General features: G+C 36.1%; 1 protein-coding gene across 2 annotated transcripts in view; it reads left to right on the top strand.

Moving 5' to 3' along the window:
- The window catches only part of TRIM23 (tripartite motif containing 23), a 22,598-nt gene extending 5,408 nt beyond the window's left edge, over positions 1 to 17,190 (top strand). The window contains exons 3-11 of one of the 2 annotated variants that reach the window (XM_015652465.2): positions 3,286 to 3,410; positions 4,223 to 4,501; positions 5,113 to 5,295; positions 5,829 to 6,044; positions 7,101 to 7,235; positions 11,898 to 12,027; positions 12,145 to 12,255; positions 13,668 to 13,792; positions 14,114 to 17,190. In XM_015652465.2, coding sequence (XP_015507951.1) covers positions 3,286 to 3,410; positions 4,223 to 4,501; positions 5,113 to 5,295; positions 5,829 to 6,044; positions 7,101 to 7,235; positions 11,898 to 12,027; positions 12,145 to 12,255; positions 13,668 to 13,792; positions 14,114 to 14,293 — 1,484 coding nt within the window. In that variant the 3' untranslated portion in view covers positions 14,294 to 17,190. The remainder of the gene's footprint in view (positions 1 to 3,285; positions 3,411 to 4,222; positions 4,502 to 5,112; positions 5,296 to 5,828; positions 6,045 to 7,100; positions 7,236 to 11,897; positions 12,028 to 12,144; positions 12,256 to 13,667; positions 13,793 to 14,113) is intronic. The other variant, XM_015652466.2, reaches the window with a different exon arrangement.
- The last annotated feature ends 1,058 nt before the right edge of the window (positions 17,191 to 18,248 follow it).

The raw sequence follows: 18,248 nt of genomic DNA, 5'->3' as shown, positions 1-18,248 counted from the left end.
TGGTCTGTTCAGCCTGGAGGAGACTGAGGGGAGACCCCATTGCAGTCAAAACTTCCTCATGAGGGGAAGAGGAGGAGCAGGCACTGATCTCTTATCTCTGGTGAGCAGTGACAAGACCCAAGGCGAGAAGTTGTGTCAGGGGAGGGTTTAGGTTGGATATTAGGAAAAGGTTCTTCACCCAGAGGGTGGCAGGGGAGCAGGTTCCCCAGGGAAGTGGTCAAAACACCAAGTCTGCCAGGGTTCAAGAAGCATTTGGAGTATGCTCTCAGGCAAACATTGGGAATGGGCCATGAATTGGACATGGTGATTCTTATGGGTTCCTTCAAATTCAAGATTATTCTGTGAATGATGCTTGCTGGTTATAAATTCTGTTTTAGTAGATTAAAAGTTAGCATGTAGGCTTTGCTTGTTTTTTAGCTGTGACCAAGATGGACATGTTGTTCAATTGCTAGTACTTGTGTTATCAAGTCTCATGATACATAATAGAGAGAATATAAGAGCCATGTATCTTTGTTTCTTATTACATCTTAGAGTTATGAACCAAAAAAGAAGTACAGAATAGCTACAGACTTATCTTTTCTGATCTTCATGGTTACAATTCAGTAAATTCTGTTTTGACTTTCTCTTCACTGTTAGACACGGAACAGAACTAACATGATTAAAATCACATACAAGGTTGTAAACTGAGAAGGGTACTAGGGTTTTTTTAATAAACATTAAAACCTGTGAAAGAAAAGACTTCTGTAAGAAACTCTGTAATGGTTGAATAGCCTGTTCCTCTCTCAGCCTTACACAGTGTTTGCCTAAAGGCTAAGACAATGTTTGCTTAAAGACTAGGAACTATAATCCCTTACTTAAGTAGGTTTATCCTTTTGGTACATGTACATCCATGTATACTGGGCTATTAATGGCTATCTGGATTAGTGGCTAATCTGAAAATAGAAGGTCCCTGTTAGTATCAGCAGTCATTATATTGGTGTGTTGTTAATGTAACTATTTTGTATGTTGTAGAAGCTGAAAGTTGTACACAGTTTGCTATGAGAAAGTGCTGAATACCCTAGAAGGGAACACTTTAAAGTGCTTCGTTTCCTGCGTGTTAATCTGTCTAGATACATATGTAGCAAATCCAGACCCTGTTTACAAAATGTTTTGATGTAAATTAAATTCTAAAAGTGGATGTAATGCTCTGTATTTATTCAACCTGTAGTAAGAGATGACTCTTCCTTGTTGTGTGTTATGAAAAAATAGCGATCTTGCTAAGAATGCTCAAGCTAAAAAACTGCTAAGCTCTGAGGTCAGAATATATCAAAGCAGATGACTTTGCTTAGTCTAGCTCTGGAGGGACAGAACGTACCTTCTGTAAACTCCCTCAAGGAAAAAAAAGTCAAAAAATTTTGTTTGTTTGCAGCTTATTTTGTGGAGTGCACTGATCTTAGATTAGGTGTTGGCAATGCAATGCCTCTCTATAGCAGAGAAGGCTTCCACCATGGAACTCATAACTGCAGAGATCACTGACTTCAAAATCTCTGACTTTTAAAAGCACCTTGCTTTATATCTAGCTTCAAAGTTACTGACCAGCGCTTTCATAGGCCCATTTATGGAAGCAACAAATGCATGGTCTTTACTGGTAATTTTTTTTTAAAAGGTAATCAGTGTTATTTTATACCCACAGACAATGTTGGAGGACAAAACAGTTAAAAAATGCTCCCATTAATAGCTATAGGAAAACAGTATCATCTGTTTATTGCCTTTAAGTTTATGTGAGGGAAATAAATTCTAAGTGGCTAAATTCAAAATAGAGTATTACGGGCTATAGTTTAAACTGTGAGGAAGATGCACTAGGGAAGAAAGTTTCATGAAGTTAAACTGGAATCTACATAAAGCAATCAGGTATCCAGTGTGGCTACCAACTGGGTATTTCTCATAACTGTGTAGTTGTTGTCTGTCTGGTCATTTAGAACTGCACTTTCACTCTAATGATAAATCAAAATCTATGGAGTGTTTGATAAGTCTCCATATTGAAAAAGTAAAACTTTGTCTGTAAAAGATCAGTGAGATGACACTAAATTCCAGAAGGATGAAGGGCACATCCTACCAGATGGCCACAGGGCAGCATAATTTAGGAGTTGGGAAACAACCTGGGGTAACTGGACAATTCAGGTAGTCTGGGCTCGTGAGTTCATGTAGATAGCTGCTGTGTCACATGCACAAATTGATATGCAGAAGTTTTGTCTGCATTTAAAGAAACAATTTTGACTGTAAGAGTAACGAGACTGCCACAGGTTACCCAGAGAGGTGATAGCATCTCCCTCCATGGAGATCTTCAAAAGATGCTTGGGTGTGGTCCTGGGCAACTAGCTCTAGGAGATCTTGGCAGAGTGATGAAGAGGACCCTCCCAACCTGAAGAATTTTGTGATTTTTGTTATGGTTAAAAAGTAATGATCCAGTGCTCAAAGATGATGCTTGAGGTTCTTGAGCCACCTTTTCCTTGCAACAGAGACAGTGTCATTACATTTATGACAGTTACTGAGAAAAGTCAGGGGATGACAATTCCTTGAAGAAGCAACCACTAAGATTCTCATATGCTATGTGGCCTATACTGTTACCATTTTGCAGCACCTATTGGGATGCAGTTCTGATTTTGCTTCTCATCTCATTGCTTCATGTTAAGGTCTACAAAATCAGGATCATACAGGAGTAGAAATGGATTTCGGCTTTGCTCTAGGGAGTATGAATGATCTTCCGTTTTATCATTTTATAGTGTAGTACCTTGGGGTTTCTTTCTGAATATTGTTTTACTTAGATTTTGCTGGCATGAGGTCTGCAATTGGTGTTGCCTCTTGTGATACAAGGAATAAGGAATTCTCAGTAGGGAATTCTTCATGGCTTCCATTAGAACAGTAGAAATGTTCGCTATACCTCTGAAAACAATAAGTTGTGATACACAGTATTTGTGTGTTCCTCATTTTCTTTAGCTGTTAGCCATTGCAGATTATTTTATAAGTATTTTTACTGAGTTTCTCTAAATTTTTAATAATCTTAGCATCTTTTAAGTAGGGAAAATCTGCATAAATATTAAATAGCTCAGTGATTGAAGGAAGGAGGAAGATGGAGTGAGCTTGCAGAAAAAATACTAGTTGTATCTCACTTTGTTAATATTAATGTAGTTGATGTGCTCTTAATATTTGTCCGAATCTAAACTGTAGTTGGTGGAATTTCTCAAAATGATACATGCTTGAGATTTGTCTTCCTCTTCTCCCTTTTGTTTAACTGTTCATCAAAAGTAGGAGATTCTGGTGTATGGGGATTGAAAAAGAACTTCGCTTTGTTGGAACTCTTGGAACGGTTGCAGAATGGACCTGCTGGGCAGTATGGGACAGCTGAAGAAGGCATTGGCCTCTCTGGAGAGGTACTGAGTTTTAAACAAAAAACAAAAGAGTTGCATTTGCTAGAATTTATTTCTAAATAGGAAAAAGATTGGTAATCAGTCCTTTGCCAAATGTAATTTCACCAATAATACTGTTCTTCCAGTTTCTAGTATTAAGGCTTCAATTATTTATTCATAATTAAATGCTAATTGTACTTGAGTAAAGCAGAAAATAAACTGGTATTAATAAACATGCATACTATTTTCCCTGGTTTTTTATGCCTTTAGGATTTTTAGAAAAGCTTACTCATTTTGATATTTTAGTTTTAATCACATAAACACAGTTTTCTAAAACTCCTTAGGAATTCTTCCTAAAGACTCCATTAATGTCTAGTCATTTTATTCCATCATTTAGTGCTTCATTACCAAAACTAGCTTCTTTTATCATTTCAGTTTTAACAGCTGGTGTGCATAATGTCTTGCAGTATGATTCTAGATGTAGATAACTTTCCTAAGAGCTTATATGACTGTTGGTGTTTTGTTTTTCTGTAACTAATTCACTGTTCTGTAATTCTCTCCTCTGCTTTGGAGGAAGTTTGTAGAGCTAGATTTATTTTCTCTTCCAGACCTTTACAACTTGCATTGAAGCCTGGATTTATAAAATCACTGAACACTTTAAACGTTTGTTTTCAAAAAGTTTTTAATAAACTTGTAATCAAGTTTCATAGTAGTCCAAATATATATTAGCGTATAACTTTTAAAGAAAGCTAATAATGTTGACAAGTCTTCTGGTTTTTCCTCCATTATTGGGATTAAATGCTAACCACTTTAGTTTTGCCTGTTTTTATTGTTAGAGTATCATTCGTTGCGATGAAGATGAAGCCCATGTCGCATCTGTGTATTGCACAGTTTGTGCCACTCACCTGTGTGCAGACTGTTCCCAGCTTACTCATTCTACTAAGACTCTAGCAAAGCACAGGCGTGTACCTCTTGCTGATAAGCCTCATGAGAAGACAATGTGCTCCCAACACCAAGTGCATGCCATTGAGTTTGTTTGTTTAGAAGAGGGCTGTCAGGCGAGTCCTCTCATGTGTTGTGTCTGCAAAGAATATGGGAAGCATCAAGGTCACAAGGTACTGCTAGTAATTAATTTCTAGTCATGCCATGGGGTGGCTTGCATAATTATTTATCCAATTAAAATATGAAAAGCTGTAAAGAAAGGAAGATCGATTCCTGATGTGTTCATCCCATTCTTTAATTTTCCCTTCTTGTAAGATAGTTGCCATGGTAAAATAAAAAAAAATAAATTGTAAGAACTCAGTGAGCTATTAATGTGTATATGTATGAAGAAGGACAGTTCCTTTATCTGCTCCTTTTCTGAACTTTTATAACACTGGGCCACCAGTTTAAAAGCTCTTTTCATAGTGCAGACACTAGATACGTATCACATTACTGGTGCAGTTTAACTCTCCTTCTTTATTTATAATAAATTATGATAAACAGGAAGGTTTTTGTTTATTTGTGTAATTGCCAGATGTCTGAGATAGTTTTGGAGTAATCTGTAAGTCCTGACTGTATTTTTAAATTGCAAGATGGTTTGAAGTTCTTATTTGGCTTTATTGCATATATGTGTAAATATAAGCCCATATCCTTGTACATATATATTAAAGATGTAATAAAATAGAAAATATTATTAAGAATGATCATTATGATTGATGTTTTATATGTCGCTTTTAATTAACAGCACTCTGTCTTGGAACCAGAAGCAAACCAGATTCGTGCATCCATTTTAGACATGGCTCACTGTATAAGAACTTTTACAGAAGAAATCTCAGATTATTCCAGAAAATTACTTGGAATTGTTCAGCATATAGAAGGAGGAGAACAAATAGTTGAAGATGGAGTTGGAATGGCCCATACTGAACATGTATGCTTTTTAAAAAAATTTATTTCCCCCACATGCACAGATTTTTGGCTTTTCTGTAATAACCAGGATAAGGACTTTCTTTGAAAATTATGCATAGGTTTTATAGGACAAGACTTTAAGGCCTTTTATATAGCAAGTCAGTATTGAGGCTTAGGTCAGGAGATGGATGGGAACTTGTGTGCTATGATGATTTTAGGCTACTTGAAGACATGCAGGCAGTCAGAAAAGTTGTATGACTGCTTGTGTACAGACTGTGTATGTTCTCAGGTGGTATAAGGCTATTGAGGCTTTTTTCCCTGTTAATTTTTAGTCAGGTGTCTATACATGCAAATGAGCTACTTGATTATAGGAATAACTTCTAGAAGTGTTCTGGTATTATACAGAAAGTCTTATCAGCCCTAGCTGGGACTTGAACTGTGATGTAGCCAAGCAGATGTGAAAATAAGTTAGAACCTGGAATAAAATATGAAATCTATTTCTGGAATCAATCTGGTGTCCTTAATCTCTTGGATCTCCTTGCTGCAATACTCTAGGTACCAGGAACTGCAGAGAATGCTCGTTCATGTGTGCGAGCCTATTTTTCTGATCTCCATGAAACCCTTTGTCGTCAGGAGGAAATGGCTCTTAGTGTTGTTGATGCTCATGTGAGAGAAAAGTTGATTTGGCTTAGGCAACAGCAAGAAGACATGACCATTCTCCTGTCACAGGTTTCAACAGCTTGCCTTCACTGTGAAAAGACTTTGCAACAGGTAGGTTGGCAAGTGAGCTGTAGCATATGGCATGGAACTACAAATTAAGTTTAGACTACAAAAAAAGAGATTAGATGGTACTCTGCATTATTTTCTTATAAGATTAAAACAATCATGATATGAGATTCAAACATTCATTACAAGGGTGTGTTAAGCAAAGGTAATAGAGACAAAAGCATGGAGTCCTCCAATTGCTGGAAACCGTGTGGCTTTCCTGGAATACCTTCTGATATTTGTAAAGTTAGTGGGAAGGCGAGACAAGATGAAGAAAAAAAAAAAAACACCTACAGAATTTATTAGAGGGCTTTTTACAGTTGCAATTACAATTATAGATGTTTGATGCTAGTTGTCATAGATGGCTGGTAGGAAAATATGTTTTAGGATTAAATCACTTTCAGTAGCACTAGTAACATGGGTAATTCAACATCTTAAATGTATGATGAAAGTGGCTGTGCGACAGTTTCTGATTGATACCTTATTCAGTTTAATGACAGGAAAAAGTAAATAGTATGTTAGCAAATAGTAAACTGAGCATGAGAAGGTACTTCATGAATATGTTATTTGCACTTCTTTTATTTCAGATTGTTTAGTTTGTCTGGTTGCATAGTCAGGTTTAACTGTACAAATGTTCTTATCATGAATGGGTGGATACTACTATTTTCCTCTTAAGTGTGTTGCTATATACTGCAAAATAGTTGCTCTATTCCATCTCTTTGAAAGATATATAAAAAATATAAATATTCTTTGTATGTTACACTGTTATTATTGTTTCTTATAATTTACATTACTCCTAGGTCGTTCATAAAGAAAGTTTGTTGTTCGTTTTTTTTAACCTGCAGGACTACTTAGTATCTATTAGTGTTAAGGAAAACTGTTAAGATATTGATATTTTATTGTAATTTTAAATAAATCTATTTCATAAATGTTAATTTATTGAAGAAGAATATTTCTATTTAAAATGCCTTCTTTCTAACAATCATATTTATATTGTATTTGGGGTGTTTTTAAGTAAATCACTAAAGGAAGGGCATGCTTTTGTTCTCTTTGTCTGTGTAGGATGACTGCAGAGTAGTGTTGGCCAAACAGGAAATCACAAGATTGCTAGAGACATTACAGAAACAGCAGCAGCAGTTTACAGAACTTGCAGATCATGTACAGCTGGATGCTAGCATACCTGTCACTTTTACAAAGGTATTCTTAATCTCATGGAAGTACAGCTATCCACTTTATGTAAAGTCCCAAATCTAAAATAAAGCAGGAATAATAATACATGTACATTATGACGCTGTATTTGTTTCAACAAGTTGAGGCAATTCTGTATCAGTTGGAGCCACAGTGTCTCATCACCTGATGAGTGCAGTCTGGTATTTCAGCAACAAACCCCTGTGCTGCTGTAATTAGGGTGAGAAATGTTCTTTTAACATTGACAATATCGGTAACTTTGTTTGAACATGAGCTGTTTTAAATGAGTTGGATAGCGTTTGTGAGTTCTAGAAGCACCTTTCTTTGGAAACACATCTGATTATTTCCTGAAAATTGCTCACCTATTTTAAATGCAATACTACTATTTTAACTTTCAGTTTATAATGTTTAAAAACATGTATTTCTTTCAGTTCATTGAAGAGTTATTTTACAGTTGCTAGAAAATAAATAAAGGAAATAAGTTTGAAACTCAAGGAACAAGAAGTACTTTGATGTGTGGGGTTTTTTGGTACTGAATCGTTGAAAGAGGAAGAGGATCTATTGTTGCTGAGACAGCAATGAGAATTTAACTGTATCTCTTGAAGCATTTTTACTATAAGGAAATTAATGCATCCGTAAGGATTCTATGTCAGTTCTTGCTGACTTGAGAAATTAAAGTCCTTCAAAATAATTGCTTTTGTAACCTCAGTATGTTTGAATTTCCATGTTAATGCAACATTTTCACTTCTGCCTGTCTCTTTCCTATTGAGCAGAGACCGGAGTTGGTAGGGCCAAGGAAACCTCTTCTGTAAACCCTCATTATTCCATGAATGAAGCAGTAATCACATTTCACAGATGAAGAATTTCTGAGTCAGAGGGGCATTTTGAATGTTTGGTTTGGCTTTCAGAGCTGTTTGTCTGACTTGGAAAATTTTGATTGTGAATTTCTGAGCTTTTGGAAAGAAAATGATAGGAGCCAGCTAAGGTGTTACAGGAGGCCTGAAATAGGCTTGGGAGACCCAGAAGACTTGGCTTTCTCTTGTAACAATTTGTATTTTTACGAAGTCTTCTGAAGGTTAATTTCTAAATTTCAAAGGTGCTAAAGCAAGTGTAACTTTTCACAAAAAGAGTAGCAGCTGTGAAAAAATAAGGTGAAAGTAATTCCTTCAGTCTCTTACTTTTTGTTTCCTCACATCTGATAAAGCTTGATGTTATCTTTCTTGCCAATGTGTTTTTAGATTACTGTTATGCTGATGGCCACTACTGTGACTTGCAGTGAGGCTTGTTGTACATGAAAGATCTGGACCTGGCAACAGATAACAGGCAGAAATAAAATCTTCAGATAAAGAACAGTAAACTGTAATTATTATATTACTGGAAAGGTCTCTCTCAGGAGCTGGCATAAACTGAAGGCTGCCTCCATTTATAATATGTGAAAAAACATTTCAGACAGTACCAGATCAGAGGAATATTTAATATCCAATTAAAGTTGTGGAGGTTAAAGGAGGGGAGGGAGAAGTCCTTTTCATTCTTGAGGGTTAGTAAATGTTACCTGTATTTTTATTTTTTTTTTCACTGATGATACAAAAAAAAAACCAGACATAGTGCCATTTCTTCTTCCTAAACCAGCTAGGGAAATGCCAATCAAGGGAGGTTTTGGAGAATTCTGGTTGAGATGTCTTCATGTACTTAGCTTGGTGGCAAGGAAATGGCTTCTCACCCAGGATCCTTATTTGAAGATAGTGTTCTGTCAAATGTGTACAGTGGCTGTAGAACATTATGTACAAGAAAAGCATCTGGTCATCATAAATATGTGTATGTGCATTCTGCAGAGGGAGAAAACTATTAAAGAAACAGTGCCTGAGATTGATAGATAAATTCTCGTTATGATGTTGAACTAACTATGGGCAACTGCTAACCCTTACCAACACTAAGACTGTCTGAGAAGACAGTATTCTATCAGAGAGAAAGCACTTTAAGACACCATGAAGTAAACCTGTACGGAGAGCTTTTGTCTCATCAAATTTTTTGAAAGAACTCGAACATAAAAAAATAAAGATATAGTTGTGGATTTTTCTTGTGCACTTTCTGCACTGAGATATAAAAAAATACTTTTCTGTTTTACTTAAACAGAAGTCCAAGGTTACCTGCTTTTAAATATGCCATGAAGTTATGCAGCTGACAGAAATACAGACACAAAAGGATTTGATTTGTCATTTTTTAAGCACCATTTTAGTTAAAGGTGTTGATACAATTGACAAGGAGAGACTTTTTTCATGTCAATTTCTGGCTGTGATCATGGAAAGTCCATTATTACTGGCTCATATTGTAGATGCTATGCACTGTTTTAAAGAACAGCAACTTTGCTTGCAATGTTTTTTTTTGAAATGACAGAACTACTTTCAGTAAAAGTGGAAATTTGTTACCCATCACATATTTTGATTCCTTCTGCAAGAATACAAACATACTAGAACAGCCTGTTATCATTCTAAACCTTACAGAAAGCAAACTGCAACAGGATGGCTAAATCTGACAGCATCACTTATCTCCTTCATTTCTCTGATTATTTAAATTATACAGCCTCTGCCTTCTGCCGTGGGATCTGTCAAAGTCCTTCTGGTGGAGCTGTGAGTGGATTGTAAGACTGGCTCACTGTCAGCTCTGCCTATAGGTAGGGTGCTGCCTCCTGCAAGAAACCTGTAAACTGAGCAGCTCTATCCAGCACTGCTACTTTTCCTCCTTCCTTTCAGGCACAGAGAAGAACTGGGGAGATTCACTGACAGAAATTTTGAATAAAATCAGAACTGAAGTTTGAATGTGAAAAGAGTGCTGGAGACATGACATTTTTTAGACTTCAGAGCCTTCTGCATACTTTATGTTTTTCCTCTGTGCTGTTGATATGCTTGTCAAAAATCTGCCCACAAGCTCTTCTTTTCCAGAATGAGATAACCCATTCTGATAATCACAATGTGTTGCAGTGTTGTCAATGTCAGAATTTCAGCTCTGATTCTAAATATCTAGAAATTAGACAAAATCTATTAAAAAGCAGTTAAGTCTTAATGTTTTATTTTCCAAATCTCAGGTAGTCTTTTGATTTTGGAGCATCTGCCTTGTGTAATAGTAGTACTGAACCTGCTGAGCTTATACAAGTTCATTTCATAGATTCAAATAAAGTAATTTATTTCATACTGAATAGGTAGTCTGTGGAGTTCTATGATTAGGACCATCTGGGCCCATTTAGGTTTCAAGCAGCAAGCAAACAATTTCATAGGTGAATAATGCATCAAGATCTGCTAGCTGAAGAAACTTCACTGTTGGCTCAGGAAGTCCATGAGCTGCAAGCTGTTAAGCACAGGGAGGTTATTTAGGAAAGTTATCACTATGTGCTTTACCTATTTCTTACTTTCATGTCCATCTTTGCCTAGTTTAAGACAGTATATTTGATGAGATGAACCTTTAATCTGGCTTTTACACTTACAATCATGATGTTGCTGACTTTTGCATTGTGGTAGTTGCATAGTTATATTTTTACGTTTTTTTTTTTTTTAGGAAGCAGGTTCTCAAGGTATTTTTACTCTCTTCCTGGATTGTGATAGCATAAAGTCATTGAATTGTATTGATTATTCTGAAAGTATGCCACTTCTCCTATGACAGAGGGGAGAATCCAGTTGCTTGTGATGACGACAGTATATCCAGATATGTAATGGATCCTGTGTGCACATATGTCTCTGTATAAAAAGATAAATATTCTCTCATCACATGATGTACATGTTTATATGCCCTGTAACACTGGTGACATGTTGGTCTTTTACCAGGAGACATTCTAGGGTTTCCAAACTCAATAGTATTTCTTCTGTAAGAAGAAAAAAGAGGCTGTGTGGAGTAGGCATAGTGCTGTCTGCTCTTTTGCAAGAAAACAAATATACTGCCACATAATTCTGGTGGTTAAAACCCTGGTGTTCCATCAAGATAGCAGTTCCAAGTACTTAAAAATGTGTTTTCAGGAATATATACTAATCTAGCCTGTGTGTTTATTTTAAAATTTTTGCTTCACCATTTGATCACATCTTCATTGTCATATCCTTCAATACTTAACAATAGCTTGGTGTAAATTACAAACAGGGAAGTTGACTCTCATATCCTGTCTCCAAGAAAGACTTGGGGGGTTCTGTTTGCTTTTCTCTACTATTTCAGATTACTGCTAATGTTGCTATTGCAAAGGATTGGAAGAGGCTTAGGGTGAAGAGGTAAAGCAGTGGAACCTCCAGCAAAGTTCTCTAGGTGGAGGCATTAATGAAGTGTGGAAAAAAAAAGAGTTTTCTGGACAGAGAACTGTAATTAATTGTTAGAAAAGAATCCTCACATGGTCTCAGCCAAGAATGATGAAAGAATTTAAAATTTTATCAAATACAGACGTACTGTCATGTAACTGGCTGACTTTCTAAAAGACATGTAGTAACTCAGGTCACATAGAAGTTACAGGTTCACTACAGAGATTATTGGATATTTTTGTTTCTGTTATTGCTGGAAGTGATTGGTGATTGTGCCTTGTACTTTTAGAGACCATCCATTTAATCACTTTAGAAATTGTGACGAAATACACATTTTAAACATAAGGGTTTTCTAGGTTTCCAAATTTTGCTGTTGTTTTATGTATGCTGTTTCTTCCAGGACAACAGGGTACATATTGGACCAAAAATGGAAATTCGGGTTGTTACTTTAGGATTAGATGGAGCTGGCAAAACAACTATTTTGTTTAAGTTAAAGCAAGATGAATTCATGCAGCCAATTCCAACAATAGGTTAGTAGCTACAATTTAAATGTAATGACTTTTCTGAATGTTTGATTTATCTGCTGATTTTGGTTATTTTATGTTCATACAGAGCAGGACTGTAAAACTTAAATATTTTTATTCCAGGTTTTAACGTTGAAACAGTAGAATACAAGAATTTAAAGTTTACTATTTGGGATGTAGGAGGAAAGCACAAATTGAGGCCTTTGTGGAAACATTATTATCTCAATACACAAGGTAATACTGATACAGCTCTTAAAATGCATTTTGTCTTCTAGCTTGTGTTTCAAAGCCAGAAGGATTATTAATAAAAATAATTTATGACAGTAGAAAGTTGTTCATCTAATGCAAAGTACAGCTGTTAGATTCATGAGCTAATACATTTTAATCCAGTTGGTCAAAGTGTCTACTGCATGATAAAGGTGCATTCTCCATAAATCCATCAGACAGTTCATGGAGCCAAACAAAATTAGAACCCCTGTAAAATTGGTTGTAGCTAACAACAGACAAGGTACAGCATCCCAAAGTCTGCATAGTGAGAAACAGTACTTGCCAAGTATGAAATATATATAACACTTGAAAATACTCAGCTTTTAGGAGCCTTTAGATAGCAACTTAAAAAATTCAACCAAGTTCTGTAACTTCTGACTTACTATTGCAGTGCAGTATTTGATTGTATACTAGATTATTGAAACTGAAAACATTGATGCCAACTTAAAAATTCATATTGTCCTTTTGTAAATCCTCCATAGGTTTATTCCAGTTCAGAAAGAAGTTCCTCTTGATTGATTAATTCAAAATTATTTAAAAGGATATACTTAGGAGTTTCAAACACCAGCTCATGTGCTTTACTTTGTGCCTTATTTCAGCCTTAAATGCAGACTTTAACATTTTAAATTACTCATCTTTTCAAACTGTTAAAAATTGTATTTTGGGATTTCTTTTGTCCTCTTACAACATATTGTGTGAAGTAGTGTCAAATCATGCCTGACTCGGAACTGCATATTGGAGAGAAAGCTAAGCAGTTACCCTGGTACATAACTGCAGTAGGTTGGTTTTAGTTTTGGTGTTGGGGTTTTTTTCATTGCAAACCTCTGATTTTAAATTCTGTCGTCTAGCTCTGCCCCCTTGACTCTCCAGTTTTTCTTGACATCCTAGTTACACTCTAGTGGATAGTAAAATCTAATGCTGCTATGTTGGGTCCTTGGCCATCTTCTCTGGATTGTGTAGTCTGTAGTTGAAACAAGCTGATAGTGATTTGGCTGAACCTGTGAATGTTACAGCCCATTAAGGGAAACTGGAGCAGCCATATGGGAGTTAATGGAGTATAAATGGATCAAGAAATGGTTTAAACTGAGATACTTAATCCACACATAGTAAATCTGGTTTTAGACCTAAGTAGTTAAAATACCATGGCCTTTATATTAGACTACCAAAAAAAAAAGAGATTTTCTCCCTGTTTTAGGATGAATTCTAGACTTTTGTTTAAAATATAGAAGTCTGTAATGAATTTCTCAGTTATCCTGGATTTGAAATTGAAGTTGTGTACTGCTGAGAAATTTCACATGGAAAGCTTCTATTGTGTAAGTTGAAAGCTAATTTTGCAGTTTATGTAAGAATGTGTGTAAAACCTTTCTCTTCTTTTATAGCGGTGGTGTTTGTTGTTGACAGCAGTCACAGAGACAGGGTCAGTGAAGCATACAGTGAACTTGCTAAGTTATTAACGGAGAAGGAATTGCGGGATGCCTTGCTCTTGATCTTTGCTAATAAACAGGTACTTGTGATGCTTGTCTATTAAATTCCAGCCTTCTGAACCCTCTGCTGTGGGTAGGAAGTGCTAATGTGGAAAGCATAAAATGTAGGTATTTTCCTTATGCGTGATGCTGGTCAAGTAAATGTTAGTGCTAAGCGTGCTTAGTAGCTTGAACAACCAAGGAGTTTTTTATGGTAACAAGTAGTAAATGTTTAACTGTTTGCTTTGCCTTTTGTGTTTGAAGAGCTGTTATGTGATCTATAGCTTCAATCTAAATCAATAAAATGGCTTCAAACATAATACAGAAAAATAATTGAGTCTTTGTATCTGATTCTCTTGCAGGATGTAGCAGGTGCTCTTCCAGTGGAAGAAATCACAGAACTGTTGAGTCTCCACAAACTCTGCTGTGGCCGTAGCTGGTATATTCAGGGTTGTGATGCCCGAAGTGGTACAGGACTTTATGAAGGATTGGACTGGCTTTCAAGGCAGCTAGTGGCTGCTGGTGTCCTGGATGTGGCTTAACTTTACATCAGCTACAATTTAATGTTGTAGTTTATGGTTTTGTTTCCTTCGCACGATTTAGGGTGTTGTCACCAGGTCTGCTTTCTGAAGAGGGGACTTAATTTAAGTTGGTGGTTACAAAAAAAATATAAACCTTCATCCTAGATTGGATAATTGATTTAGTAAGCTTGTGTCATTGTAGTGATTTTGAAAGTTGATACATTTACATTTAGTGGGAATGGAAGAGTGTTACAAGGATGCCTTGAAATTCTTTTTTGTGCTATTGTTACAATTTAAGTTCTTTCCCTGATAAAATATGCATTGGATTTCATGTAATAATTATAATGAGATTACAGTAGTTAATGTGTGTTATAAAAACTCTGAGTAGTTTAGAAATACTTTCCCATGAAACTATTCCAAAATCCATCTCAAGTTTATTACAATAGCCAGCTCTATTAATTAGAAATAAATGGTGCTACTCTTTAATATCGAAAGAATCTATAAATATAAAGGTGGCATTGAAACTTACATGCAGCTACACCATGTAAAGGAAATGCTTCCCTTATTATTTATTAACCTCCTTGTTTGCTACAGGAAGGCAGCATAACTGCACAAAGAAAACTCAGAATGGAGAAAAGTGTTGCAGAGCAAAGGGGCTGTGGCATTGTCTAGCAGCTTGTTTTATATCTTGGGGGCAGGGGTTAGTTGGGTTTTTCACGCTGAATTATTTATGGACATAATATAGTAATACTGAGGTGAAAGTGTTTTGTGCATACTTGGGGACATAATCTGCCTTTAGAGAATAAGTTTACTCCTCAAGAAGTCGAATTGAAGTAAGAGAAGGAAATTTCTTAAAGTAGTGTGGTGTAATGTCAGTCCAGCGATTTGCTTTTATGTAGAAGTCATGATTAAGGTAGTGGCCTTAAAATGTTCAATAACACAATGTAAAACCAGTGTACACTAATTATAAGTCTTTAGAAGGGTAGATAGTAAAATGTGATATAAACCTTCCAGAATCAGATTTTCATGGAACTGTTACCAATGCCTCTATTTTGAAGATTACTTACTCAGAAATCCATGAAATATGGGTGTAGTGCTATTAGAATTTAGAGAAGGTTACAGTGACTTAGTGATATCTCTTTTTCTGCTGGACATGCAACTCTGCAAACAATTTTATCTGTCTTGTATGCACACCAGAGTCTTCTTCCCTTCTCTTTTAAGTCCATGGCCACTGCCACTGCCATGACATGGACCCTCTTCATGTTGGTAGAGGAGCTACAATGACTGTGAGCAGTAGATCAAAACTCTGTATCATCACTTTCCTTACTGGAGTAGAGGTGAATCAGGAGAAATAGATAGTGCAAGTGAACAGTGTTGTTTCACAGATGTGGAGATATTTTTGTCACACTGAAAAGTGTTTACCTGTGAGAGCTCTGAACTTCACCTAGCACAGAAAGTTTATCCCATTATCTGTGGCTTTGCTTTCATTGTATTATTAGCAATTTTATGTTGTTTTCCTACTACATACCTTAGGTAAAGCCAAGAATGTATAAAAAAATAATTTGCACTTTTCTTCTAGAGGAAGCAGTTAATGTAATTACTTCCTTATAATGACATTTGTAGTATTATTGTTACTTAAATTTCAGGTAGATTATGTTACATGCAGGTTCAGATTCAGCAAGTCTAATGACTTGAATAATACCTGAAGGAACACTAAGCTTTAAAGTAGTTTAATGTTTGTGAAGTGGTCTTCAATGCCTGCACATGTACAGGTACTGAGAGTATTTACTCTTTCTTTAGACAACCTGATAAAATTGGAAGTCGTTTATAATGGAGTGAAAGGTGGGGTTTTTGTACATAGCAAACTTAAAATTGTTCATCTTTCCCAGCCTGTAACTTCTTGCACAATAAACAGCTGGTAGCTATGACTTGAACATCTGCTTAGCCTGTACTGCAGAGCAACCCCTGACCTAGTTAGGGCTGTCTGTCCACAGCTCTTTTGAAACATGAACAAGTTCTGCTACGTATGGTAGATACCTTTTCCTGTAATACTTTTAACAGAAGACATGCATTCTTTAGAAGATTCCTGATTTAGTTTTATTTCAGCTGGCTTAGGCTTCAGTTACACCTGCTGCTCAGTATAGTTCTACTTCAAAATGTTCAAGGTGACTAGTTTGTATTTTATGTAACATTAAATTTGAGAGCAGAGGAAAAATCCTGACTCATGCATATTTTGGAGTACAACTGATTGCTTGTTACACATGGAATGCTACCATGAAAGTGTTTTTTAATTGAATTATTTAAGATGACCTGAAGTAAATGTGAAAGTGTTGCATTTGTCTGTGAACTCTTCAGTGTAGAGTACACTAAGAGGTTTATTCATATTATACATTAATACAATATATAAACTGCTTCAGTTATAAATTTAAGCTTGTTTCATCAGTTTTACTGAACTTTAGTTTTTAGTGTACTGACTTATGGAATATGTAATTGGAATATTTCTTCAACTAGAACTCACTAAAGCATTGCTAACTGTTTGGAAACACTGAATTAACTTTTCAAATGATTTTGATGTAATTTTGAAATTGAGTAAATGTAACATCCAGTGACTGTATTGTGGCTTTCTTCAAAGAACCTCATCACAGAAATAGTATGTCTAGGCTAACTGAACAGTCATATTTTATCACTGTTTCTGTATTCTATCTTCAAAATTATTGTGGACTACGAGGATCTAGTTCTGAGTGTTGAGTAGATGTGGATGTTATTGTAAAGACTTCTTTAAAGAAAGGGCTGTTTTAGTAGAAAAAATTCACGAGCTGCTGCAATTTGCATTGCCCAGGAAATAATTTCTTTTCAATAAAAGTATGTAAAACCTTGAGAACTAATTTTAATAAACTTGTCATTTTGTTTTAAGATCATCTCAGAACAGAGATTTTCTACATTTAACTTCCTGTTGAATTTTTCTTACAATATCTTTCTACATCTCACTAAATTTCCTGGTGGTAGCAGCAACTTTTGAGATTAATTTGGTTACCATGCATCATATCTCAATTCATAAATGAAGTTACCAGAACTGTAAACTCCCAAGTCTTTTATGAGTGCAGTGGTGTTATGTGAACATAAACAGCCAGGATCAATGTTACTGTTTAGAGAGCAGATTTAACTAAGCAGCATACTAACAGGACCCTATGAAACCAGCTTCACAACAGCTTGAGAAGTTGTCTGAGCTTTCAGTGTGAACCTGCTGTTTGTGAACTGAGAAAGATGGGTGAGTGATGTGATGTTTGGAGGCTGTCTAGGGCAAAGAGGTTTTGCTTCTTGGAGAAGTAAGAATAGGCGTCAGCAGCTCTGCCACCTTGGACTTTCAGAGGGCAGACTAGGGCCTGTTTAGGAAACTAGTTGAGAGAGTCCTCTAAGAGGTAGTCCTTAAGGGCAATGGAAGGAAGGCAGAAGGAAATCCTAGCTAGACATGCAGGAGCAGGGTCTCCTCAGGTGCTGAATCTGTGGAAAAGGAGTTCAGCCTGGCTCAGCAGAAAGCTCTGGTTGGAACATGAGAAGAGAGATCTTATAACCTCTGGAATAAAGGGCAGGCAACTCAGCAGGACTACAATGAAGCTGTGAGATTATGCAGGGAAAAACATCAGGATTAAAGCCCAGATAGAATTTGATCTTAATGCTGTTAAAAAAAGACAACAAAAAAAGTTTTTGCAAATGCATCAGCAACAAAATGAGGGCCAGTGAGAATCTCCATCCTTTATTGCATGCAGAGGGAAACAATGGCAAAGGATAAAGAAAAAGCTGAAGTCCTTACTGCCTTCTTTGTCTGTTTTTAACAGTAAGACCAGTTATCCTTAGAGTATCCAGTCCCCTGAACTGGAAGACAGGGATGAGGAGCAAAATGAAACCCTCATAATTCAGGAAGAAATGGTTAGTACTTGCTAGACCACTTGGCTGCAAGTCTGTGGGATCAGATGGG

Source organism: Parus major, chromosome Z (assembly GCF_001522545.3).
Source record: "Parus major isolate Abel chromosome Z, Parus_major1.1, whole genome shotgun sequence".
Lineage (NCBI taxonomy): Eukaryota > Metazoa > Chordata > Aves > Passeriformes > Paridae > Parus > Parus major.
Note: the sequence above shows the minus strand (reverse complement) of the source record. Positions and strands in the feature narration are given on the sequence as shown.